The 25,716-nt window shown below is 38.9% G+C and overlaps 1 protein-coding gene across 1 annotated transcript; it reads left to right on the top strand.

Annotated features, from left to right (window-relative positions):
* Nucleotides 1-187: 187 nt before the first annotated feature.
* On the top strand, nt 188-24,849 carry LOC108438065 (deoxynucleoside triphosphate triphosphohydrolase SAMHD1-like). Its single transcript, XM_017715599.2, has 16 exons — nt 188-376; nt 4,679-4,721; nt 6,779-6,797; nt 6,962-7,122; nt 7,230-7,345; nt 8,743-8,813; nt 11,287-11,439; nt 13,212-13,312; nt 15,810-15,918; nt 17,062-17,153; nt 17,996-18,111; nt 19,429-19,568; nt 21,210-21,299; nt 21,400-21,504; nt 23,884-24,021; nt 24,098-24,849. The coding sequence occupies exons 1-16, from the start codon at nt 295-297 to the stop codon at nt 24,245-24,247; spliced, it is 1,686 nt and encodes a 561-aa protein (XP_017571088.1). The 5' UTR covers nt 188-294; the 3' UTR covers nt 24,248-24,849.
* The last annotated feature ends 867 nt before the right edge of the window (nt 24,850-25,716 follow it).

Below are 25,716 nucleotides of genomic sequence, written 5' to 3' on the forward strand. Positions count from 1 at the left end.
GCGCATCCTGGCCGTTTAGTCTCTTGAAGACAACACCACACATTATTTCCCGGTGTTTCATGTTTTCAGTTCGTTTTTAATGATCAGGCATTCTCAAATGTGTATTTGTTAGAATGTGATTGACAGAAATAAGGGAGGGCACTTCCTGTTTTGACATGACTGACGTAGATAAATGATTCAGAGAGGTATTAAAGCCTTGTCTCCGCTGCTCAGACAGTTGTGCATCCATTGAAAGAGCTGCTGCTTTGAAAACTCCAGACGTGCCAGAACTCCAGACTTATTGTTACAGACGCCATGGAGAAAGGAAAGCGTGCAGGAGAAGATCAGTTCCAGAGAGAGGAGAAGCGCGCAAGAGGAAACCATCCGATAAACCAAGGTACACACACACTCTGTCACACACACACACACAGACCTGTCTGGGTGTGGCAGAGTATTGTTTAATGAGAACGTTTGTTTATTGTTTAAAGAGAATCTTTACAGCATTTTTGTTTTCCAACTACACTGTAATAAAAGTGTACCTTGGTATGTGATCTTATGTGATGATCTTAAATCTAGTCAATGTATCTTATATTTTTAATTTGAATATTTGTCTAATTTCTAGACGTTTTTACTTGTTCCTCCTGGTCGTTTTCAAGGCCGGACAGACACATTCCTATTTGTCAGATTGTGAAACCGAATGTGCCAAGATCAGTTTATGTTCTGTTCCAAGAACAAAGAACAAACTAACGGCAAGCATCCTTAGTTAGCAAGTTCAAGTATGGGTTCCCCAACAACGTGGTAAAAATGTATGGAGGGTAAAAAGTGGTTTAGAATTTTCTTCGTCCATCACAGGGCAATTTAAAATCCAGCTCAGACCTGGAGTTTATGATATGGGTATGACTCATAAGTACAGAATGATGATGTGCCTTCTGTGTGGTGCATAACATGCAAGTCAGCTCATAACACCAGACTCTCTTGGGCAATTCCCTTATTCTCTTGGAGTTTATGCCTCGGTTTCACAAAAACGATTCCAGGCATGTGGGCTCCGAAGAGAACATCTTGTTTTCCTCATTAAAGTGTCTAAAGGGTGAGTCATACATGATCTCATGATTAGATGGAAGGAAAGGGCGACTCTACAGATTCACGAAATGTCTGAACTGGATTTCTGTGCTGGATTGTGACTAAGAGAAAGAAACATACAGAAACACCAAATTTGACATATGAGTTCATGGACCCCAGAAGGTTACCTGGAAGCACGTGTCTATTTAATTATAATTATCAGTAGCTCATATGAAATGCACACACAGAATTTTTTTTTCTATGCGCTTCAATTACACAAACCCTGTGAGCCACAGTGTCAATAGTTGCATTTACATGCAGCCTAATACACCATTAATAATCTAACTAATAACTCCGTTGAATAGAATATGTCCATGTATACACCTCAATCAGAATAGACTAGTCTGATTGAGGCCAATTGAAATACAATTTCTATCTGATTAAACGAGGTGGGTAATGCTGTCAATAATCTGTTAAAAAGAAGAGGAATATCTGTGCAGACGCCCGTATCTGAATACATTCCCAGTCGGAAAATTTAAGTATGATCTGTGAATGTGAATCACACCTATATGAGCATGTTGTCAAAAGAGTATTTGTGACACTTGGTATTGCACATAGTGGAATTTCACAAACTGATTTGTGTTTTAGAGGTGGCATCCTGCGACGGAGCCGTGTTTAAAGTCTCTGAGCTCTTCAGTATGACCCATTCTAGTGCTAGTGTTAGTCTGCGAGGCTGCATGGCTATGTGCTTGATTTTATACATCTGTTAGCAATGATTTGGGCTGAAACACCTGAAGTCAATAATTGCATCCACAAACCTTTGACCATGTAGTGTAGCACATAGTGTATATCTTATTACAAGACATACTATTACATATATTATTTTACACATATATTTAAATTTTAAAAATGGATCGTTTTTTAGGAAGATTCAGACTTTTTGCAGATTGTCCTTGCTAATGAAGATGCTAATTAAGTTGCGATCATTTACAAATCTTAGTCTCCACGATGTCCTCATTAGCATGAAGAAGACTGAACTATTTGCAGATGTTCTTACAGACAAATGCATTCATGAGTGTGAGTCATATTCATGTTCAACTTACATGTTACAAAAATGAGTGTTGTAGGCATTTTGCTACTCTGTGAAAATTTAAGATTTTAAAGTTAAAGATTTGATCTCTTGTTCATTTTAAATACACTGTGTGTGAGTGTCTTATGTGTGCATATGTACATAGTTAACGTAAAGTACTCTGAAGATCACGGAAAAGATTAGAAATGAGCAGATCAGAGGGACAGTGAAGGTGGAGCAGTTTGGAGATAAAGCCAGAGAGGCCAGGTTGAGATGGTTTGGACATGTGTTGAGGAGGAATAGTGGATATATTGGTCAAAGAATGTTGGAGATGGAGCTGCCGGGCAGAAGGAGAAGAGGTAGACCTCAGCGAAGGTTTATGGATGTAGTGAAGGTGGACATGGAGATGGTTGGTGTAAAAGTAGAGGAGGCAGTGGACAAGACAAGACAAGACAAGACAAGACAAGACAATCCTTTATTAGTCCCACAGTGGGGAAATTCACAGTATTACAGCAGCAGCAGAGTAACAGGAGTAAGGCACTCAGTAATAGAAATGGGAAACAGTATAAACCTTATCAACATTATAAAAAATAAAAATTAAAGCTAAATCTCTAGACTATTTGCAGGAAAATAAGGATAATAATAAAATAAAATAAGAGTTGCATAGGAATCTGTATTGCACTTAGCATATTGCACAATGAAGAATGTTGGCATTCTGAATGTAAGTGTATATTGTATTGTATGTGGTCTACTGGGAGCAGTGATGGTTGTACAGTCTCACAGCAGCAGGAAGGAAGGACCTGCGATAGCGCTCCTTCACACACTTGGGGTGAAGGAGCTGGTCACTGAAGGAACTGCCCAGTGCTGCCAGAGTCTCATGCATGGGGTGGGAGTAGTCCTTCAGCATGGATGCTAGCTTGTTCAGCATCCTCCTTTCTCCCACCGCCTGCACTGGGTCTAGAGGAGTCCCTAGGACTGAGCCAGCCCTCCTGATCAGTTTGTCCAGTTTCTTCCTGTCTGCAGTGGAGATGCTGCCGCCCCAACAGACCACTCCATAGAAAATGGCTGATGCCACCACTGTGTTGAAAAAGGTCCTCAGGAGTGGCCCCTGCACTCCAAACGACCTCAGTCTCCTGAGCAGGTAGAGTCTGCTCTGTCCTTTCCTGTAAAGTACAGCTGTGTTGTCTGACCAGTCCAGTTTACAGTTAAGGTGCACACCCAGGTACTTATAGGAGCCCACTCTTTCAATGTCCGTTCCCTGGATGTTCACTGCTGGAGGGGGATGTGTGCGCCTGCATTGATCTGTAGGTGATTCCGCAGACACCAGTCCACAAAGTCCTGAATCAGTTCTCTGTACTCTCTGTTGTCCTCATTTGTGATGTGACAATCACTGAGTCATCAGAGAACTTCTGTAGGTGGCAGTTTGGTGAGGTGTACATGAAGTCTGCAGTGTACAGGGTGAAGAGGAACGGTGCTAACACCGTCCCCTGACTAACACCGTCCCCGGATAGGGCAAGATGGAGGTAGATGATCCGCTGTGGCAACCCCTAAAGGGAGCAGCCGAAAGAAGAAGAAGTCAGTACTGCTTAGTTACATCTTTATCTACACACAGCTGAACAAATATAATAACAAGTACAAAATGTATTTAAAATCTATCAAAAATATATTTTTGGCCATTTTCATACATTGAAAAAAATATTCTTGATAAATACGTTTGTAATTTATATTTTTTCCATAGGGGTAGGGCTCTCATTTCCATAATCGAGGGGGCTCAATGGAAAAAGGGCAGGATGCCTGTGAAGGACATTGACCTTAGTTTGCAACATAGCTTGTCTGTTTCAGAGGAAACAAAATGTAGCCTTAAATTAGGACTTCTGTGTCAGTGTGGGGAACTGAATCTCCGGCCTGTGATACAAAACACTTCATGAAAGTAGATCTCCAGAATGAGGGTTGGTAGCCGATTGTCTATGGTATAAATGTGTTTATATTTAAATGTGTAAATAGGAGAGCTTAGTTAATTTATGCTTATGCCTGTATAGTTAACCGTAGCTCTAATGTGTTATTTAATTTGTTTATACTTTAAAACATTTCTATTTTATATTTTAACTTTCTATTTCTATTGCACCAAGAGGGGAGGTGGGGGCTGTAAACCAATTTTGTTGCGGAAATGTACAAGTACAATGTGTAATGACAATAAAGGTTCATTTCATAAATAAGCAGGTGGTCTCTTTACAAGCTCTGCGATGCTTTACGCCAGTTTAGTAAGATATAATTGCTCCACACTTCTTATATTATGTTTGGTTGTTGTTCAAAAAAATACATATTGTGTAATGTGATGCTTTCTCAAAGAGACCTCTGTGGTGGGATTTCTACTGTTGTGGTAAAGCTTGATTCTGTCACAGGTCAGATTTCCTGAGGTGTCAGGAAGTCTCAGTAGGTATTTTGAACAATAACAGGAAACATATCAAGCAGATTTTTATACTCACCGACCAAAACTGCACTTGTATGGTTTGCGGGCTGAAAGGCTGATCCCATGCACATGGCTGACTCTCTCTTTTCCATGCTCCACAGAGAACTTCCAGAGTCCTCAGCACCCACCATACCAGGGCACAGGGTATGACTGAATGACATGACAGAATGAGACATTTAATCTCTGCATGATGCTCCAGCAGTCATTACAACCCCATTTCCAAAAAAATTGGGATGCTGTGCTAAATATAAATAAAAACAAAATGCGATGATGTGCAAAACATTTAAACCCTATATTTAATTAAAAATAGTACAAAAACAGCATATCAAATGCAAATGCAAATCAAACTGAGAAATTTCATTGTTTCTTGAAAAATATATACCCATTTTGAATTTGGTGCCAACAACACATTCCAAAAAAGTTGGGACGGGGCAACAAAAGACTGGTAAAGTAATGCTAAAAAAACATCTGATGGTTAATTGGCAACAAGTCTTTCAGAAGTGAAAATGAGGAGGGTTCACCACTCTGTGAAACATTGTGTGGACAAAAATTTAAGAATAAATAAAATAGCCAATAATTTTTACTTTTCATCATCGACAGTACATAATAACATTAAAAGATTCAGAGAAACTGCAGAAATCTCTGTAGTGGAAATCACTTCATGGGGTCAGAAACACTTCTGAAAACATTTTGTTAAAACTCTAAAACGCAAAGAAGAAACCATATATAAACAGGGACTGAGGGGAAGTGGAAAAGTGTCCTGTGGTCTATGAATCAACATTTGAAATTCATTTTGGAAATCATGGACATTGTGTCCTCCAGGCTAAAGACCACTCAGCTTGTTATCAGTGCACAGTTCAAAAGCCAGTATTCATGATGGTATAGGGGAGCATTAGTGCGCATGGCATGAGTGACATGCACGTCTGTGAAGGCACCATTAATGCTGAACAATATAAACATGTTTGGGCAACATATGCTGCCATCAAGACTACATCTTTTTCAGGGAAGGCTTTGATTATGTCAGTAAGACAATGTCAAACCACAAAACAATGCCCAACAGCATGTCTCTATATTAAAAGAGTCCAGGTGCTAAACTGGTCTGCCTGCAGTCCAGACCTGTCACCCCCACTGATAACATTTGGCACATTATGAAATGAAAAACATAACAAAGGAGACCCTGAACTGTTAATCAGCTGAAATCCTGTATCAAACAAGAATGGGGAAACATTTGACTTTCAAAACTACAGTAGTTGGTCTCCTCAGTTCCCAAATGCCTACAGGGTGTTGTTAAAAGAAGAGGTGATGAAACACAGTGGTACACATGCCCCCATCACAACTTTTTGGAATGTGTCGTTCGCATCAAATTCAAAATGTGCATATATTTTTCAAGAAACAACAAAATGTCCCAGTTTCAACATCTGATATGTTGTCTTCCTATTATTTCTCTTTAAAATGTGGTTCACATGATTTGCACATCATTGCATTCTATTTTTATTTACATTCTGCCAGTGTCCCAACTTTTTTGGAAATGGGTTTGTATTATTATTACAACTTCTAAAGCTCAGTTTATTTATTTTTTAGATGCGGCCTTATAGTCTACACATTTTTTGTTTCTTTTTTTTTTTATATTATGGGCCGTAATCACATGTTTGCCAGAACAATAGGGCTGGGCAGTATAATATATAGCTTTATTGTGGTAAATGATGTCATGGTACAGCATAATTATGCTTTTCTGAACACATTGTGTATATCGTCAGTACTTGTAAACAGTGACCAAAGGCATATTTATTATAAAGAGAGCAAAATTAGTCCAGTTTAACTGGATTTACTGCCACATATTGAATAAAAATAATTATATTCACATTGTTTGATAGAACTTTTTGAGATGTAGCATTACTGGCTCTTTTTTCTGAGATCCAACTGATCACACATCTGAAAAACTAAATATCATGACATAATGTGTATTGTGAAAATTTCTTGAGGTAACACAATATTATGTTTTTGTCATATCGCCCACCTCTAATAATTTTTATTTTTATGTTTTGAAATTTATTTAATGTTTTCTATGAAAATTGCTTGAGCCAGTTATTCCTTCAATAAGCACTGCTGAGTTTTTGGCAAAAAAAAAGTTTCTAAATTGGTTTCTGTGGATGGCATATTTCAAACATGGTTATAATCTGTACTCTCCCATTCTTCCACAGACCTCAGGAACCCACGAAGGTGTGCTTCTACACTTCTCCTCTTTCAGACTGGGATGGAAAGTGAAGGAAATGACAGAGAGAGATCCTCTATACCGAACATTAAAGTTTTTCTCAGCACTTCCTCTTGTGTTTTGGTGTATTGTTCCTCTTTGGAGGTTTATAGCTGTGCTGTCTGCTCCTCAGGTTTTTAATGACCCCATCCACGGCCATATTGAGCTCCATCCTTTGCTGGTTCGCATCATTGACACTCCTCAGTTCCAGAGGCTGCGGCACATCAAGCAGCTTGGAGGAAAGTACCTGGTGTTTCCTGGAGCTTCGCACAACCGCTTTGAACACTCAATAGGGTGAGGACGAGTCGAGCGCCTTAACTGTTTTAAAAGCTTAACCAACCCGAATGTACTCATTTATGGTGCTGCTATGTGGGCTGGAGTTTTATGGATTTGTTTTGCAGGGTCGGGCATTTAGCAGGTTGCCTCGTTCGAGCTCTGAATGAGAGACAGCCTGAGCTCGGCATAAACAAACAAGACATCCTGTGTGTTGAGATCGCAGGATTGTGCCATGATTTAGGTAATGTGTTGAAAATGACCAAGATGTGTATTTGTTAGATACATTTTTAAAAACATTTGTGTTTTGAATTTTATTTTTTGATTACATGTAGTTTTAACAAAGGTTACGGATACAGATAACTAAATATACATGAACTGAATGAACAGCTCTAAGTTTGCAATAACCAATGTAAGAATGCAAGAATTTAGATTAGATTAGAATTATTTACACAATAAAAACGACATCAAATCATAACTGCAATTTCACAGAGTATCAATTCCTACAACACTCACTTTTATCATGTTAAAGGTTCATTTGCCATTATGTAAAAAGAAGATTGTGCAAAACAATTCATTTCTATCAGACAGTAAAAGTCCATTAGACAGGATTTTGGCTATTTTCATACATTTAGAAAAGGATTTGATAAGCACATTTACATACACACATTTTGTATGGTACATGTCTATATGTAATATTTCCCCACACATATTTAAATAAATGTATGTTAAAATATGAAAAATAGGGTAATATGTTCTTAAATACATTGTAGTGTTTAGAATGTATTCCAGTGCCAGTTGCAATGTATTTGAAATGTATTTCAAATATCTAAAATTACATGTCCAAATATTTTGGCAGTAAAAAAGCCCAGTGGTTAAACATCCCTGGGCACCTCTAGTTCTGGACAGACAGAGAGGTTGTTGTCAGCATATGGCAAAAAATGCTCTATTTGTAGATCACATGGTCACTACATTCAAATAGACTCACGGCCTGTACAAATCAGAGCCCACCGATCACACACACACACACACACACACACACACACACACACACACACACACACACACACACACACACACACACACATCTTCTAAACCGCTTCTGGGTCACGGAGGCTGCTGGAGCCTATCACAGTGGTCATCAGTCGGAAGGCAGGATACACCTTGGCCAGGTCACCAGTCCATTGCAGGGCAGACAGACAGACACATTCGCTCACACACTCACACCCAGGGGCAATTTAAAATGTCCAGTCAGCCCACTGACAATCTGGTAGTACAATTCAGGTCCACTAACTCCACCCCTACTTTAACACCTGGGTCACCTCATGAATTGAAAAGATGTTTGTGGTGAAGTTGTGGACTCACTGGACACTCACGAGCTTCTGGTGGAAGTGGTCAGTAGATGACAGTAGCAGCTCCCTCTGCTGGCCAGAAACAAGCACTAAGCGAGACGTCTGCCAGTCTGCTCTGCTGCAGGTCTTTCTTCAGACTTTCTTCCAGCTGGGGATAGACCACCAAAAACATCTGGTCACCCTACTGTATTATCTGTATTTTGTTAAGATGCATAAGATTTCCAGGTTGTTATTATTCAAACAATCAACTGTCTGCAAAAATAAACTCTGGACTGTGGACCTTTTGCAGGCCATGGTCCGTTCTCTCATCTCTTTGATGGCATGTTTATCCCTGAAGTCCGGCCAGGGATAAAATGGAAGGTGAGAACTGAATCCCACAACACAACTTTCCAAATAGGACTGGAAAAAATACAAAAAATCTAATCTTAAATAAAGTGAACATTCACACATCTTCCTGTGTACTGTGTAAGGCACACAGACTACATGCATTTCACTGTTAGATGAATTCCTGAAAGGCTATGCAGAGTGTGTTACTGTTGAATTAAATCTATTTTTAGTTTTGGACAAAAATACATTATTAAATAAAGAGATAAAAACTGATAGATTTCTCAATGAATAACTACATTTTTAGTGATAGTTGTAGTGCCCATTAGCTCATTAAACATTATAGCATTAACTCACATGTATAAGTCTATAGAGACAGTAAAAATTACTGTCTTTAAACTTTATAAATTCACTGATAACTTTATATATTACAAAAATGGTCTATTGGCAATTGGAATTATCTTAAATCTAGTCAATATTTCTAACCTTTTGGGATTCTTGTAAGCTTATTATAAGATCATTTAACCTATTTCAAGACATTTTGACTCGTTTAAAGTAATTTTATTAAGTAAAATTCTCTATATGAGCAGATAATTTGGTTTGTTTTAAGAAATTGTGCTTTATCTGTGAGTTTTTACTCAATACAATTACTTTAAACAAGTAAAAACCACCAAGAAATAAGATAAATATTTGCACAACCATCTCAAAATGTAAAATATTAGCTCTTTTTACTAGATTTCAGATGTTTTTTAATATGCCAATTTTTGTAATCTAGTACATTTCTTTACTTTACATTCTTTACTTTACAATTTACATTCCTCTGGTAGTCAAACTCATTACTTCATTAGTCAGTTAACAGTTAACAGTTAAACAGCTAAACGGGCCCTAACACTGTTACATGCACAAACAAACAAACAAACAAACAAACACAAAGGCAGTCAGAGAGAGAGAGAGAGAGAGAGAGAGAGAGAAAGAGAGAGAGGCTGGGTTTTGTAATTAACTGACAGAACACACTATGGAGTTATGGCTATTGTCTACAGATGATTAACCTCAGAGAAGCAGCCAATCATATCACTTCAGCTCACCATGGAAACGTGTGCCAATTTATTTATTTTATAGCTGCTGAGACTGAAATTCAAGAATGCATCCAAACTTGTTGGAGAACCAAACACACAATGCTGGAGTCCAAACTAAATAAAGGATATAAATGCTTCATGGAAGAATTCTTTGTAGCTATCAGAGTGTGATAACTTCTAACATCTACAGAGCAAAGTGATAGATGGAGGTTTAGAAATAACAATAACCAAAAAGATTTTTTTACAACCATCTACTGGCTTTCAGTCAGCACCTAAACGTCAGTTTTACTGAAGAAAATCATCAGGTGAACTTACTGTTTTCCTAAAAAGAAACAAAGCACTCTCTATTTGAACATTTTAATAGCTTGTGCAGCTAAAACAACACCAAGCTGAAGTTGACGTTTTACTTATATTCCAGTTTTCTGTTCAACCTTAAATGGTGCAGCAGTTACTTTCTGGTGCACTGTTTAATGTAGAACAGAAAATTTGAATAAGAAGGCAACTTCTCAAATCATACTCATACATCCTCAACTCTACTTATTTTATTCAATTATAAAGTATTTTGAAAATTGTCATCATGTGCAGTCTCACTAATCTTCATGTATGCCATTATATCTGTCATGGTTAACATGGTTATCATGATGTGATTGTAAATGCATGAGTTCAGACTATGCATTCAATACGGTGGAGGTAGTATGAGGGAAAACTAACTGTGGGAGGGGGGGTAACTCTGAGAACTTAAGCTGGAGTTCTTAGCAGCTTCTACCTGTAGCTATAGGGGCAGATCCCCCCTCATAGCTGTTGTAGGACTGAAAAAAAAACATGGAGCTACTTCACCTGAAAATATGAACATGTATCATCTAGAAGATGAAGAATGCTTAAATCCTTCATTTCCTCAACCACATATTTGGTTTCAGCGTTGCTCCAAAAGTGTTTTGCTGTGTAACCCTGTGTAACCCTTGCAACCCTGCTTGTTTATTTCTGGTACCGCGATCTGTTCTCATACATGCACAGACTGAGAAATTTGTAAGAAATCCGAGTAAGAGTTTACATGCACAGAGAAATCTGATTACTGAGCTAAATCCAACTCTCTTTATCAGATTTCTTAATCAGATTTCTAGACCTTACTCTGATCTAAGAAAACGGAGTGTGCTGTATACATGACCATTTGAATAATCCGATAACTGCAGAAATCTGATTTTGACTGGATTATTGAGTGCATGTAAATGCTCTCACTGCAGCCACGCTGCCTCATTAAACACACTTGACTCAGCTCATTAGCTAATTAGCAAGACTTTCATGAGTTCAGAGTGTTAGTTGAGAGTAAATGCGAAGCTCTGCAGCATTGTGGCCCAGAAGGTCTCCAGTTTGACGGTGGTCTGATCTTCCAAAGGATCGTTTACATCTCTCTTATGTATGTGCATTTTCTGCAGCATGAGAACGCCTCAGTGCAGATGTTTGACCACCTGGTGGAGGTGAATAATCTGAAGCCTGAGATGGAGAAATATAACCTTACACCAAATGACCTCATCTTCATCAAAGAGCAAATCGAAGGGCCTCAGGACGACGTCGCCTCTGGCAGTAAGGTACTTCTGAACTGATCTCTTCAAGTATGGGACATTCCATTAGAGTAACAATATTTGTGTATTATTGTTACATGTTCATGGGTGTTGCTAGGCCAGGTTTTATGGGGGCTCTAGCTCCCTTTTCCCAAGTAAATGTACATTACAAATAATAGCAGGGCACAATATAAGTGAGATGCTGCCTCTGATATCAGAGATTGACTAATGTAATGTTCGGTCAAACAGATCTGACCTTGTAAGCTCTAAGCAAACCATATCAGACCTTTAGTTTTGCTCTGCAAAGTAATTGGTAGTTTATATCCCTCAATTCCCCAACTTGTAGATGGAAATTAAGAGGCAGCAGCCTTCTTCGAAGTCCAGAAGAATTTCACCAGTTAAAACAAAAACAAACAAAAAAAATGAAATTGATTGATCCATATTTCCTTGAGCTCTTTCTGACAGTTAACTGATCAGTAATCTGTATATTTAAATCATATATTTAGGATCATATATTTGGCCCTCCCAGTCCTCCCAGTCCAGGTTTGTTTTGGTTGTCTAGTCCTGCCCCTTCATTTCATGACTCCACCCCTGATTGTCTCCTTCTGTGTTTGCACCTGTCCGTGGTTACCCTTATGTATTTAAGCCCTGTGTTTTCCCCGGTCTGGTGACTGGTCTTTGTTTCATCCTCTGTCTGTGTTGTTGGTGTTATATGCTGTGTTGGTTGTACTGGTGTTGTTTGTTTGATTCTGGTTTATGTCATGTCTGGTCCCCAATCTGTCTGTGTTGGCTCATTGACCCTGGACTGTCTTGACCCTGATTTTGGATTTGCCCTTAATAAATATCGCTTATCTCAGCACGTGCGTCTGCCTCCTTGCTCCCCGTAACTTTGTAGTTTATCGAAGAGAGAGGGATAGAATTTACTGCAGTCCTTTGCTTGATCTCTGTCTGTTTTAAGTGAAGATAGAGTGTGTAAATTATACTAGCTCTGTGCTTCATTCAAACTCCAGAAAGACAGACCTACTGTATGTTAATTTGACCAAAAAGCCATTTTGATATTTTTTCTGGTTGTTTCTACTCTAAAAGTTCATGATAAACATTTTGGGGCCATCAAAAAAGTCTCTTGAGGGACCATACCCCCAGACCCCTTAGTACAAGCTTACCCCTCCTATCCATGAACCTCTAGTGATGTCCTTGAACGTGTTTATGTACTAATTTTAGAAATGAGTGTGGGAAATTGACTATCATGGTCTTGTAACTTAACTATCTGTGGTCTGAGGGCATCTCAATTAGTTCATATCTTCTTAAATCCTCCTTTAAAGGCTCTTTATATAACATGATACTCATGTTGTCTCAGTGTCTGATGTGGACTGAATGAAGAATGAAGTGATTTCCTGAGTGTCCAATGATCAGTTTCACACAGAATGCAGACAGACACATGAATCCACCAGTTCTTCACGGAGAGAGGCAGATGACATGGATCTCTGCCCTTCTTCATAGCCTCATAACTCTAGATCTTGTGATAAATTGGAATGGAAAGGGCAACTCTACAGATGTTTAAACTGTATTTATGTGCTGGATTATTGCAAAGAGAGAGAAATGGATATAAAAACATTGAATTTCATGCAGGGACGAGGCCACTAAAATAGGCTATAATGTTGTTTATAAAGCACAACATACATTTCATGCATGTTTATTTTTAATTTCCAAGTAACTGATTTTTAATTTCAGAGAACCATAAAACTGTTCTAAATGCCATCACTAATTCAAATCTCACAACATATTTCCTTTTCCTCCAGGGGCTGTACAAAGGCAGATCAGAGGAGAAGTCTTTTTTGTATGAGATTGTGTCAAATAAAAAAAACAGCATCGACGTCGACAAGTGGGACTATATGGCAAGGCAAGTTTATCATGCTGTTCAAATGTGCGTATGATATTACACTCTTAACAGGTGCTGCAGGTAGGAATAAAAGTCCATGCATGTTTGAAAGTCTTTGTCTTTTGATGTCTGCATCAAGTTTTACAGTATTAGCTGATCAGTGTACATTAAGAACAAGGGTGATGTGCAGAGCTGCAGTAACTACAGAGGTATAAAGTTGATGAGCCACACCATGAAGGTATGGGAAAGAATTGTTGAAGCAAGGCTAAGGTGAGAGGTCCAGATCAGTGAGCAGCAGTTTGGTTTCATGCCCAGAAAGAGTACCACAGATGCAATTTTTGTATTGAGAGTGTTGGTAGAGAAGTACAGAGAAGGTCAGAAGGAGCTGCATTGTGTCTTTGTGGATCTAGAGAAGGCATATGATAGGGTGCCAAGACAGGAACTGTGGTACTGTATGAGGAAGTCAGGTGTAGCTGAAAAGTATGTTAGGGTGGTGCAGGACATGTATGAGGATAGTGAGACAGTGGTGAGGTGTGCAGTTGGAGTGACAAATGGTTTCAAGGTGAAGGTAGGGTTACATCAGGGATCAGCTTTGAGCCCCTTCTTGTTTGCAATGGTGATGGACAGGTTGACAGATGAGGTCAGGCAGGAGGCTCCATGGACCATGATGTTTGCAGATGACATTGTAATCTGTGGTGAGAGTAGAGAGCAGGTGGAAGAGAATCTGGAGAGATGGAGGTTTGCACTGGAGAGGAGAGGAATGAAGGTCAATAGAGATAAGACGGAATACATGTGTGTGAATGAGAGGGAGGCAGGTGGATGTATGGTTTGGAGACAGGAGGCTGAGCTGGAGGTGGCGGAGATGAAGATGCTGAGATTTTCGTTGGGAGTGACAAGGCTGGACAAGATTAGAAATGAGCAGATCAGAGGGACAGTGAAGGTGGAGCAGTTTGGAGATAAAGCCAGAGAGGCCAGGTTGAGATGGTTTGGACATGTGTTGAGGAGGAATAGTGGATATATTGGGCAAAGAATGTTGGAGTTTAAGCTGCCAGGTAGAAGGAGAAGAGGTAGACCTCAGAGAAGGTTTATGGATGTAGTGAAGGTGGACATGGAGATGGTTGGTGTGACAGTAGAGGAGGCAATGGATAGGGCAAGATGGAGGCAGATGATCCGCTGTGGCGACCCCTAAAGGGAGCAGCCGAAAGAAGAAGAAGCTGATCAGTGTACATAGTCTGTGAGTACAGAATTGGATGCCTTTGAGAAGCAGCTGCCGAAACTTCAGACTAGAACTGATTTGTGATATCCTCTTGCTATGGAAAATCCCTCTTGGCTTCTCCATTTAATTGACCTGCCCTAGGTTCTCTAGTTTGTTATTTGTGTAACCTGTGTCTTGTCTGTAACTGTCATGTTCCCACTAAAGGCTACAATCTAGAGGTAGATGGGGACAGTGATGTTAGGGGCCAAATCTGGAGAGAACATGGATGACACCAAAGGAATAAAAATTATAAAACAATCTACACTAGGCTGTGCTTTTAGTATCTCACCTAACTAGCAGGAAACACAAAAAAACTAATATATTCCTCCTCGTATCTCCACTCACTGTCCATGTTATCAGCTCCACTGTCCATATAGTTACATAACATACATTACCCTGTTCTTCAATGATCAGGGCCCCCAGAGAGCAGGTATTGTTTGGGTGGTTGATCATTCTCTGCACTGCAGTGACACTGACGTGGTGGAGGTGTGTTAGTGTGTGTTGCGCTGGTGCGAGTTGATCAGATACTGAACTGGGAACCAAAAACATCCTACCAGCAGCGTCCTGTGGGCAGCATCTTGTGTCTGCTGATGAAGGACTAGAAGATGACCAACACAAACTGTGCAGCAGCAGATGAGCTATCGTCTTTGACTTTACATCTGTAAGACGGACCAACAAGATAGGAGTGTCTTATAGAGAGGACAGTGATTTGACACCGTGTTTAAACATTCTGTCTGATCCACTTGCACCAGGCCAACACAAACTGACTCACCTTGTTGGTCCTTCATACCTTAGCAAGTGTAGCTTTGCCCGGATTCCTCTGAAAAACTGTACAATGTGCTCCAGCATATCTGCAAATCTGAAAACTTGCCCAGTTTCCCAAGAGTTTGGTGTAAAGAGTGACTGTTCTTCATTTCTCAAACTGAAGACAGAAGAGGAGATGAGGTTAATGTGAGAAGGAGCACAGATCCAAACTAGACAAGAGAGCTTCCATAACAATTGTTAAACCAGTAAGCAGCCAGCCAACATGGGTCACTGATATCCAGTGGGTATTTCACACACTGTGCAAGGGTTGTTCTCCCATAGGGCTCTTTCATAGGATCTGTCTGAGCTTCCATGTTGATTTAGCAAATTGAGGATAAAGTTAATGTTGCTTTTAGCTTTGTCTGTGATGTCACTGTTAGCTCATTGTTGTATGCAGTCCATTGAATATGCTGTTTGATTTCCTCAATAATAACTTTCTTGCTTTCTCTTGATGAACAGAGACTGCCACCACCTGGGCATGCAGAGCATTTTTGACCACTGCCGGTTCCTTAAGTTTGCCCGAGTGTGTGAAGTGGATGGAACGAAGCACATCTGTAGCAGAGACAAGGTGTGTGCCATGTACTCTTATTCCAGGAAAATTCCTGAAATTTGTACCAGGAGTGGCAGGGTGTCAATGTGAATGTGTGAGTGGGAAGGGGCTTGATGGAGGCTAGACAGCCGGGTGACACTATTTTAAGTAGTCCTTTGTAGATTAAACAAAAACTCAACAGACTCTCAGTAATATGTCAAAAACATATCACTGTTGTGTCTTTTTGATATGAGGGTTAGGGTTAGGTTTTGGGTTGAGGTTATGGTTATGGTTAGGATTAGGGACAGTGTGAGGGTTAGAATTAGGTTTTGGGTTGAGTTAAGTTTAGTGTTAGGATTAGAGCTAGGGTGAAGCTTGGGTTTTGGGTAATGTTGGGTAAGATTAGGTTTTGGTGAGGATGGGTAAAATTAGGTTTTGGTAAGGTTGGGCAAGGTTAGGTTGAGGATTAGGGCTAGGGTTAAGGTTGGGTTTTGGGTAAAGATTGGTAAGGTTAGGTTTCGGTAAGGTTGGGTAAGGTTAGGTTTTGGTGAGGTTGCGTAAGGTTAGGTTTCGGTAAGGTTGGGTAAGGTTAGGTTTTGAATAAGGTTGGGTAAGTTTAGGTTTGGGTAAGGTTGGGTAAGGTTAGGTTTCGGTAAGGTTGGGTAAGGTTAGGTTTTGGTGAGGTTGGGTAAGGTTAGGTTTCGGTAACGTTGGGTAAGGTTAGGTTTTGGTGAGGTTGGGTAAGGTTAGGTTTCGGTAAGGTTGGGTAAGGTTAGGTTTTGAATAAGGTTGGGTAAGGTTAGGTTTGGGAAAGGTTGGGTAAGGTTAGGTTTGTTAAAGTTAGGTAAGGTTATGTTTTGGTAAAGTTGAAGAATGTTATATTTTGGTAAGGTTGGGTAAGGTTAGGTTTTGGGTAAGGTCAGGTAAGATTATCTTTTGGTAAGGTTGGGTAAGTTTATATTTTGATAAGATAGGGTAAGTGTAGGTTTTGGGTAAAGTTGGGTAAAGTTAGATTTTGGAGGACTGTCTTATTGTAAAACCATGACCAGTATGAGTACTAACATTTGAAATTAGCAAGCAGAGTTTTGTAATTTTGTCTATAAGTTTGCTAAATTTTAATGTGTTTTTTAATTTTTCAACAGAACATAAATGTTTTATATGTCTTATACATATTTTACACAGGAAGTAGGTAACTTATACGACATGTTTTACATGCGGCACTGCCTCCATCGCAAGGCCTATCAGCACAAAGTGGCTAACATCATCGAGTTTATGTGAGCACAATCACCTTTCTTTTATTCTTGGACTTCTCCCTTATTAAAACACTGTTAATGAATATGTTTTATCTACATAAAGATACACAATGGAGACTCTCAAACAAGTAGTGCTTTCACACTTACAACCCAGACTTAAGTTTGAAACCACTACATTCACAAAATATCAATTGTTCATTTCTGGGGCCATATTACAGAAAAATGTCCTCTCTTTTAGTCCTAAGATCTGACAGGTCAAGATAGGTTTTTCACAAATTCATATAACAGAAGCAAATCTGATCTTAATTTAAGAATTTTAACTTATATTACAACATCTTATCGCCTTTGGACGGTTGGACCACTGAAAAACAAAAAAAACAATTTAACAATCAATAAAAATGTTTCTGAATGAGATAAAACTAAATATGACAACAAAGAATGAAGAACCTCAGGAGAGGAAACTGAAGTAAAACTGCATGTTATAGCAAATTGAGTCAATAACCAAAGCGCACCATAAATTACTGAAGGACATCTATGTCTGAACAATGAAAATTAGGTAAAGCATACTGAGACTTTGAATAAAATTTATTTTGCAAAATATGCCCAGTGAAAGAGAGAACGATACAGATTGGTTCTGTGTTTAATGGAGTTTGTTTTACCACTAAGTTACTCAACTTTAAGATTTCCCAACTAATTGAGGCATGAAAGACAGATTCATGATCAGTTTCAGGAAACATGATTTCAATGATAGAAACTTTTAAAACAAGATCATTAATCTTATATTTCCTGATCTTAGATTTTAAATCTTAGAAAGCACGGAAAAATTTACAGTGTATTGCTGTGTGTGTGTGTGTGTGTGGTAGGATAACAGAAGCCTTGGTGAAGGCAGATCCTCACATTGAGATCGAGGGATCTAAAGGAAAGATGTTCAAAATGTCAGAAGCTATCGAGGACATGGAGGCTTACACCAAGCTCACAGGTAACATCTCTTGCAGTGCTTTTAACCATTAGCCTGAATTCGACTATGATATATAGCCACAGATGGGCTGTCTGTTGGCAGTCTGTTTTTGTACAACATTATAGTGGACCTATAAGGTAGCCGAAAGTGGTCAGCGAGTGGAGTTTCTAACAAAATGAATGGTGAGTGTAAATTTCATACACAATGCTTCTTGAACGCTTGTGAACCTCTTTCCGTTATGACCACACAGGTCAGTAGGTGGCAGTATCACAGTTGCCTGGCAAACAGTCAAAATGCAAAACAAACAATATATAAATGATACCAAGTTGTCAAAAGGTGCAGTAATACTTTTTACTAAACCTGCTACGAAACACTGTCATAAATATGTCATCAAAGGTTTCACATGTTGTCATAACAGATTCTGTTTAGTAATAAAACAGTAATCGCCTTCTTAAAGGCGATTTACTGTCATGCCATCTTAAATCATGTGCTATTTTTTGCTGTGTACTCCATTTCAATTTCTTTAAAACCTATTGCATTCATGATATCCAGGGTTGTATGTAATGTAATGCATGTACATAGGAGTACAAAAATTCTGTGTTCAGTTCAAGTTGCATTTTGTAAATGCTGTATTCAGAATTCAGTTACTTGTACATTTTTAGGAAAATTCTTTTAGAATACCTAAAACAGGGAAAATGGTTAAACAGATGAGAACATTATGTGGATAGAGAAACATCTAAAAACACCCTCAGACCACTGAAACCAAGGAATATGTTTGTGTTGTTTGTCACAAAGCCTGACATTACAGGAGTTAACATTTTCACATTTCTCTACCACATCACTTTACAAAAACTGTGGGTTATACAGCTGAGTAACTTCTTCTTCATTTGTCTCCTCATTTCGTGAGTACAAAGAAATATTTCATATTCCATATCGAGGCCTTGCCCACCAGCATTCTGCAAAGTCTTGACCTAGTCTAACTTCTGATTGGCTAGTGCTTGTTTAGGATTGAGATGGTTAATGTAAGAAAATCAGGCTCAGAGCCAAGAGGCAGGTGTTCACAAAATGTGGTTGGGGAAAAAATGCAGCAAAGAAAAGGTAAACAAGTCTTTCTGTACTTGTGCTGTGATTGATCATCCAACCACCTACCCCTGCAAAAAAATTCTACTCGGATCTGCACAAATCTTGTAGGTGACCTAGTTTGATCTCAAAATTGCAAAACATGAGGAGTGTGTCAAGTTGTTTTTGGATAGCAAACTAATCTAGAAGTCTGATACATGTATGATTACAATAATTTGCCATGCTCTTTGACTCTTGACCTGTGTCACTCCTCCAAAGACCACATCTTTGAGCAGATCTTGTACTCCTCCAACCCTAATCTGACTGAAGCTAAGACAATCCTCCAGAAGATCATCTGCAGACAACTGTACAAATGTGTGGGACAAATCAAAGCTGAGACAAACCTTGAGAGTTCACAGGTAGGACACAGGATTACCATTGTTAAAGGAAATTGTCACCAAAACCAAAACAACCTACAAAAAAGTGTACTTTTATTTTATTCATTTAATTTATTACATTTAATTTAATTTCAGTGTATTTATTGTATCTTTTAAAAGTAATAAAATAATTTGTTTTGTACTTTCAGTGCATGAAACATACAGTGCTGTGAAAAAGTATTTGCCCCTCCCCAATTTCTTCTATCCTTGCATATTTGCCACACTTCAATGTTTCTTATTGTCAAACTACTTTTAATATCAGACAGAGATAACCCAAGAAAACACAAAAAACATTGAAGGAAAAATTCTGCTCAGCCCTACCCAGTGCTATGTGAAAAAGTAATTGCCCCTTAGCTACAAAATCAACCAGTTAACCAAGTTTAACTGACTACTGAATTCAGTTTCACCAGCCACATCCAGACATGATCATTGCCAGACCTGCTAAATCTAAGCATCACTTAAATTGAACCTGTCTGGCAATATGAAGCAGACTAGAAGGTCAGCACATGATGCCATTCCTGAGGCTCTGGGACTCCAGCAAACCACAGTGAGAGCTGTTATCCACAAATGGAGAACAGTGAACAATGGTGAACCTTCCCAGGAGTGGCTGGCCTACCAAAGTTTCACCAAGACCGCATTGACAACTCATCCAGGAAGTCACAAAAGAACCCAGACAAACATCTAAAGACCTGCAGGCCTCACTTGCCTTAGTTAAAGTCAATGTACACAATTCCACAATGAGAAAGACAGTGGGTGAAAAAGACATCCATAGGAGAGCTGCAAAATGCAAACCACTGCTGACCAAAAAGAACACAAAGATTTGTCTTGTGTTTGTTAAAAACATCTGGATGACCCCCAAGACATTTGGAATGATATTCTGTGGACCGATGAGTCAAAGGAGGAACTTACATCTGGTATAAAGCTAACACTGCATTCCACCATAAGAACATCATACCAACAGTGAAACATGCAGGTGGTAGTGTCTGGGGCTGCTTTGCTTCTGCAGGACGTGGATGACTTGTAGGAACTGATGAAAACATAGATTCTGCTCTCTATCGTAAAATCCTACAGGAGAATGTTGGCCTGTCAGTTGGTATCCTAAAGCTCAAGTGCGGTTGGATTATGCAGCAGGACAGTTATCTGAAGCACACAAGCCAGTCCACATCTGAATGGCTCAAAAGGAACAAAATGAAGGTTTTAGGTGGCCAAGTCAAGGTCCTAAACTTAAATCCCATTGCGTTACTGTGGCAAGACCTTAACAGAGCAGTTCAGGCTTGAAATCCCTCCAATGTAGAAATTCTACAAATAAGAGTTTGCTAAAATTGATGTAAAAGACTCAAGCAAGTTATTGCAAATGTATGACTACAGTTGTTACTGCCAAGGGTGGCACAACCAGGTATTAGGCATAAGGGGACAGTTACTGATATAGGTTTTGAATAAGTCTTCAGTAACCAGAATGATCATTTAAAAGCTGCATTTTGTGTTTACTTGTGTTGTTTTTATCTCATTAAAATTAGTTGGATAATCTGAAACATTTAATAGCGACAAATTAGCAAAAATAGGAGAGAAAAAAATACTTTTTCACGGCACTGTAGTTTAGACATGGTTCCCATATTTTTGCAGAAAAGGCTGAAAGAATATTCCGATGAGGTGGCTAAGGCTAAACAACGCAGCAGTGATGTGGATCTAAAGTCTGAAGACTTTATAGTTAGGGTAAGGAAAAGAAGCCTTAGTCATTTTTCTCAAATATTCTAATTCTTTTATTCTCTTTTTTTTAGACTGGCTAATCTTAAAATCTATATTTATATAACAGGTTGTTCAACTGAACTATGGGCATAAGGATAAAAATCCCATTGATGAAGTCTATTTCTACTCTAAGAAGGACCCAGCCATACCCATCAAGATCAAGAAGAACGAGGTTATTTCTCAAACTTGTTTGTTCTTTTTTTTAAACCATTAGAACAATGATGGACATTAGTGTTGATTTCAAATGATCATTCACTGTATCTTCACCTTTTTTGTCCTTCAGGCTACGTAACAAGATTCTATCAATAAAGCATGATAAAGTCATAGGAGATAACAATCCTGTAGTTTATCAATCTGCATGCCTGGTGTGATGAACAAGTGCAGATTAACACCAAGTCCAAACTCACAATGGACGAGTGTGAGCGAATATTAGATTATCTCAGCTTGAGTTAAGACATCTTAACCTACTTGACTGAAGTCTACAATTAACTGTCATGTCTGTTATTTAGCAACGGACCATACACACACAGCTGAAACATAAACATGCAATCAAAATAATGTGGAAAATGTAAGTAACAGCTGCTGTTGCTGTTTATCAGAGCATCACCGCTCCCCAGTTTCAGTCTCCATTTCTCAAACACTTTAGCTGAGTGCACACATAAAGGTAATAAGAGGGACGGAGGTGATCAAGTCTGCAGCGCCTCAGATTTTTAAAATGCACAGTTAGAAAGAAAAAAATATCCCACAAGTAAAAGCAGCATTTTACAGTATTAATGTAAAATGTAAATTCAGTCCTTTTTGTCAAGATTACTAAACAAATACAATTTCCTGGTCTATAGCCCTGAATATTTTCAAACCCCAAAATATTAACATACCACACCTTTGTCACGATTGGCCCCTCCAGGTCCTGTCCATGTGTTCGTGTTTTGGTTTAGTCCATGTGCATTTGTTTTGGTATCTGTAGTCCTGCCCCTCGTTTTGTAACTCCACCCCTGATTGTTTCCACCTGTCCCTCATTTTCCCTGTATACTTAAGCCCTGTGTTTGCCGGTCTTTGTTTGATGTCTCGGTCTCCGTTTGTTGTGTTGATTCTGGTTTTTGTCATGTCTGTCCCCTGATCTGTGTTGGCTATATGAACCTGGACTGTTTTGACCACGACCCTGGATTTGCCCCTAATAATAATAATAATAATAATCTCGCTTATCTCAGCAAATGCATCCGCCTCCTCGCTCCCCGTTACAACCTTTCACCCCAGCTCGTTTGCACATTATTCTCATTGTCCATACTTTCTTTCAAAGAACACTTCACCCATTCTTCAAGCTCTAGAGCGTTCCCAAATGCAGCTGTTGACTGTTACGTTATCAGAGAGAGAGAGAGAGAGAGAGAGAGAGAGAGAGAGAGAGAGAGAGAGAGAGAGGGTATTTACATGCACTTAACAATTCGATACCTGCAGGAAATCAGATTTTGTCAGTAATCCGATCAGTGTGTTTACATGTTCTTGAGTAATCAGACAATGGGAAAACTCCAGGTCTACATGGCAGTAGTCTGAAAGAAATTAGATTTCTGCTTTACAACCAGCCAATAAACTTTAACCTAAAACTCAGTCTTCATTTATGTTAAAAAACGTTCAGCACTTTACCTGAAAATATGACCATACATTATCTAGAAGATGAATATTTTGTCAAACATGTAGTTGGTTTCAGCTTCACTTCAAAAGTGTTTTGCTGCTGTCTCACGGCAATGACGTTTGCTTCTTTCCGGTGCTGCCAGCTGTTTCACACATGCACAGACTGAGAAATCCGAAAGAAATCAGAGTAAGAGTTTACATACACTGAGAAATTACTGAGCTCAAATCCAGCTCTCTTTATTCAATTTTTAATCAGATTTCTAGACCTTATTCCAGTCTAAGAAATCAGAGTATGCTATATACATGACCATTTGAATAATCAGATAACTGCAGAAATATGTGTATGATTGGATTACTATGTGCATGTAAACGCACTCAGTGAGAGCAGGTGTCAGCAAGAGGGCATGAATTTGCGAGTGTATTAAACTCCTGTGAAAAGGCAAATCTACTATGTAAAAAATCACTTAGAAAACAAGTAGTCCCAGCCAAGTGCAGAGTTCTACATGTACAATAGGCCATTTTGTTTACAAGGCGCACCAATGATCAACGCTTAATTCTTGCATGCTTTGTTGATGTGTGCAACCTTACATTATATTAAAAAAAGAAAAAAAGATGCACATTTTACGGGTTCTAAAAAAATATTTTTCTGCGAGTGTAGCCACTGTACTACAGCTAATCAAATAATTACAACAGCAGATTATGTCATTGCACGTTTGGAAACTGGATCCACCAAGTTGGCCTACCTGCTTTTTTAGAGGGCAACTCGCAAATGTATTTCTGCCTATACCACTGGTGGTACAGCGCACAATCAACAAACGCCACAATAAACAAGATCTTGTTACGTCCTGCAGCAAGAAGGTGTGTAAACCATCATAACAGATGCTGTTAAGCTGTTGCTGGCTTTGATGTTCTATCCTTTCTCCAGGTCTCCAATATGCGGCCAGAGAGATTTGAGGAGCAGCTGATCAGAGCTTACTGCAAGAAAACTGACAAGAAGAGTTTAGAGGCTGCCAAGGAACAATTTGGGCAGTGGTGCTTGGAGAAAAAGCTCTCCAAACCTCTGGTACCTTTTACCTTCTGTACATAGACTGTTTGTCTGTCTGTGCCTGTTTATGTGTTAATCTTCTTGTTGTTTCCAGGATGGTGACGTCATGGCACCAGAACTCATTGACCAGGACTGGCTCATTGCTGATGACGCTCAAAGTGGAAGCCAAAAGCCATGCAGTAATCAACAAATGACAGCTTTTTACAAGATAACAAAGAAACAGAAAGAAAAGAAAAGCAAGTGACTGTGTGATTAAATGTACTTGCATTTCTTCTGTTTTTATTTTATTTTCTCTTTCTTGGTACCTTTTAATCAGATTGTGTACAGAATGGACAGAATATAGTCAAGTCCTTAAGAATTTGGACAGTGACAAAATTTTTGCAATTCTGCTTCTGTACACCACCACAATGGATTTGGAATGAAACAGCAAAGATGTGACTAAAGTATAGACTTTCAGCTCTAATTTGAGGGGTTTAACAAAATATTGCTTCAGTGGTTTAGGAATTACACCCATTTTTTACATAGTCGCTGTGCAAATACTTATGGCCATGACTGTATTGCATTTTATTGTGTCTTTCCAGTTTTTTTTCCTTTTAAATCCTTACATGCCATTTCTTTTTATTCAAATTAATAATCTGGTACGTTTGGACTCTGCTGCCAGTATGTTTTCTTTTCACCTCCTATAAAATGCTTATAGTTGGACCAGTGTGTTTAAGAGATGAGTATATACAATAGTGTAGCTTTTCACCTTGAATGAGAGAGTCAGATTCTACAAATGGAAATTTCTAGTTATATCTGTACCATTTCAAACATGTTTCCACAATAAAGCAACATATGGCAACTCGAGTGTGGTAATTTGATTGCAGTTATAACATTACATAGCATCAGGTATTAAATTATATATATATATATATATATATATATATATATATATATATATATATATATATATATATATATATATATATATATATATATATATATATATATATATATATATATATATATATATATATATATATATATATATATATATATATATATATATATATATAGGCGGCACGGTGGTGTGGTGGGTAGCGCTGTCGCCTCACAGCAAGGAGGGCCTGGGTTCGATTCCCCGGCCGGGCGACTGAGGTCCTCTCTGTGTGGAGTTTGCATGTTCTCCCCGTGTCTGCGTGGGTTTCCTCCGGGTTCTCCGGTTTCCTCCCACAGTCCAAAGACATGCCGTCAGGCCAATTGGACATGTTACATTGCCCCTAGGTGTGAATGTGTGAGTGACTGTCTGTCTGTGTCTGTCTGTCTGCCCTGTGATGGACTGGCGACCTGTCCAGGGTGTATCCTGCCTCTCGCCCGAAGACTGCTGGGATAGGCTCCAGCACCCCCCGCGACCCTGACGGAGAAGCGGTTTAGAAAATGGATGGATGGATATATATATATATATATATATATAGGCATATATGACATATATCAAGGTGCAAACAAAGGTATACATATGCAACTTAATGGCCCCATTTACACCTGGTCACTTCATTTTACTAGTATCTGAATTGTATCCTGATTTTAGCCACATGCATTTACACTTAGTGGTCAAATGCGTCTCTGAAATCTGTTTGCTGTGTGGGACCGAAAATGCAAATCCACTTGTTTTGTGTCCAGTTTCTTCCTGGTTGTTATGTTTGTCCATATAGCCCTTAAGCATTTTGTTTGATG

Source organism: Pygocentrus nattereri, chromosome 9 (assembly GCF_015220715.1).
Source record: "Pygocentrus nattereri isolate fPygNat1 chromosome 9, fPygNat1.pri, whole genome shotgun sequence".
NCBI classification, from domain to species: domain Eukaryota; kingdom Metazoa; phylum Chordata; class Actinopteri; order Characiformes; family Serrasalmidae; genus Pygocentrus; species Pygocentrus nattereri.

Coding starts and splice junctions, on each gene's coding strand:
- LOC108438065 (XM_017715599.2), top strand. CDS start 295: ATGGAGAAAGGAAAGCGTGCAGGAGAAGATCAGTTCCAGAGAGAGGAG. Junction 377..4,678: donor AAACCATCCGATAAACCAAG/GTACACACACAC, acceptor CATGCTCCACAG/AGAACTTCCAGAGTCCTCAG. Junction 13,313..15,809: donor AAGTGGGACTATATGGCAAG/GCAAGTTTATCA, acceptor CTTGATGAACAG/AGACTGCCACCACCTGGGCA.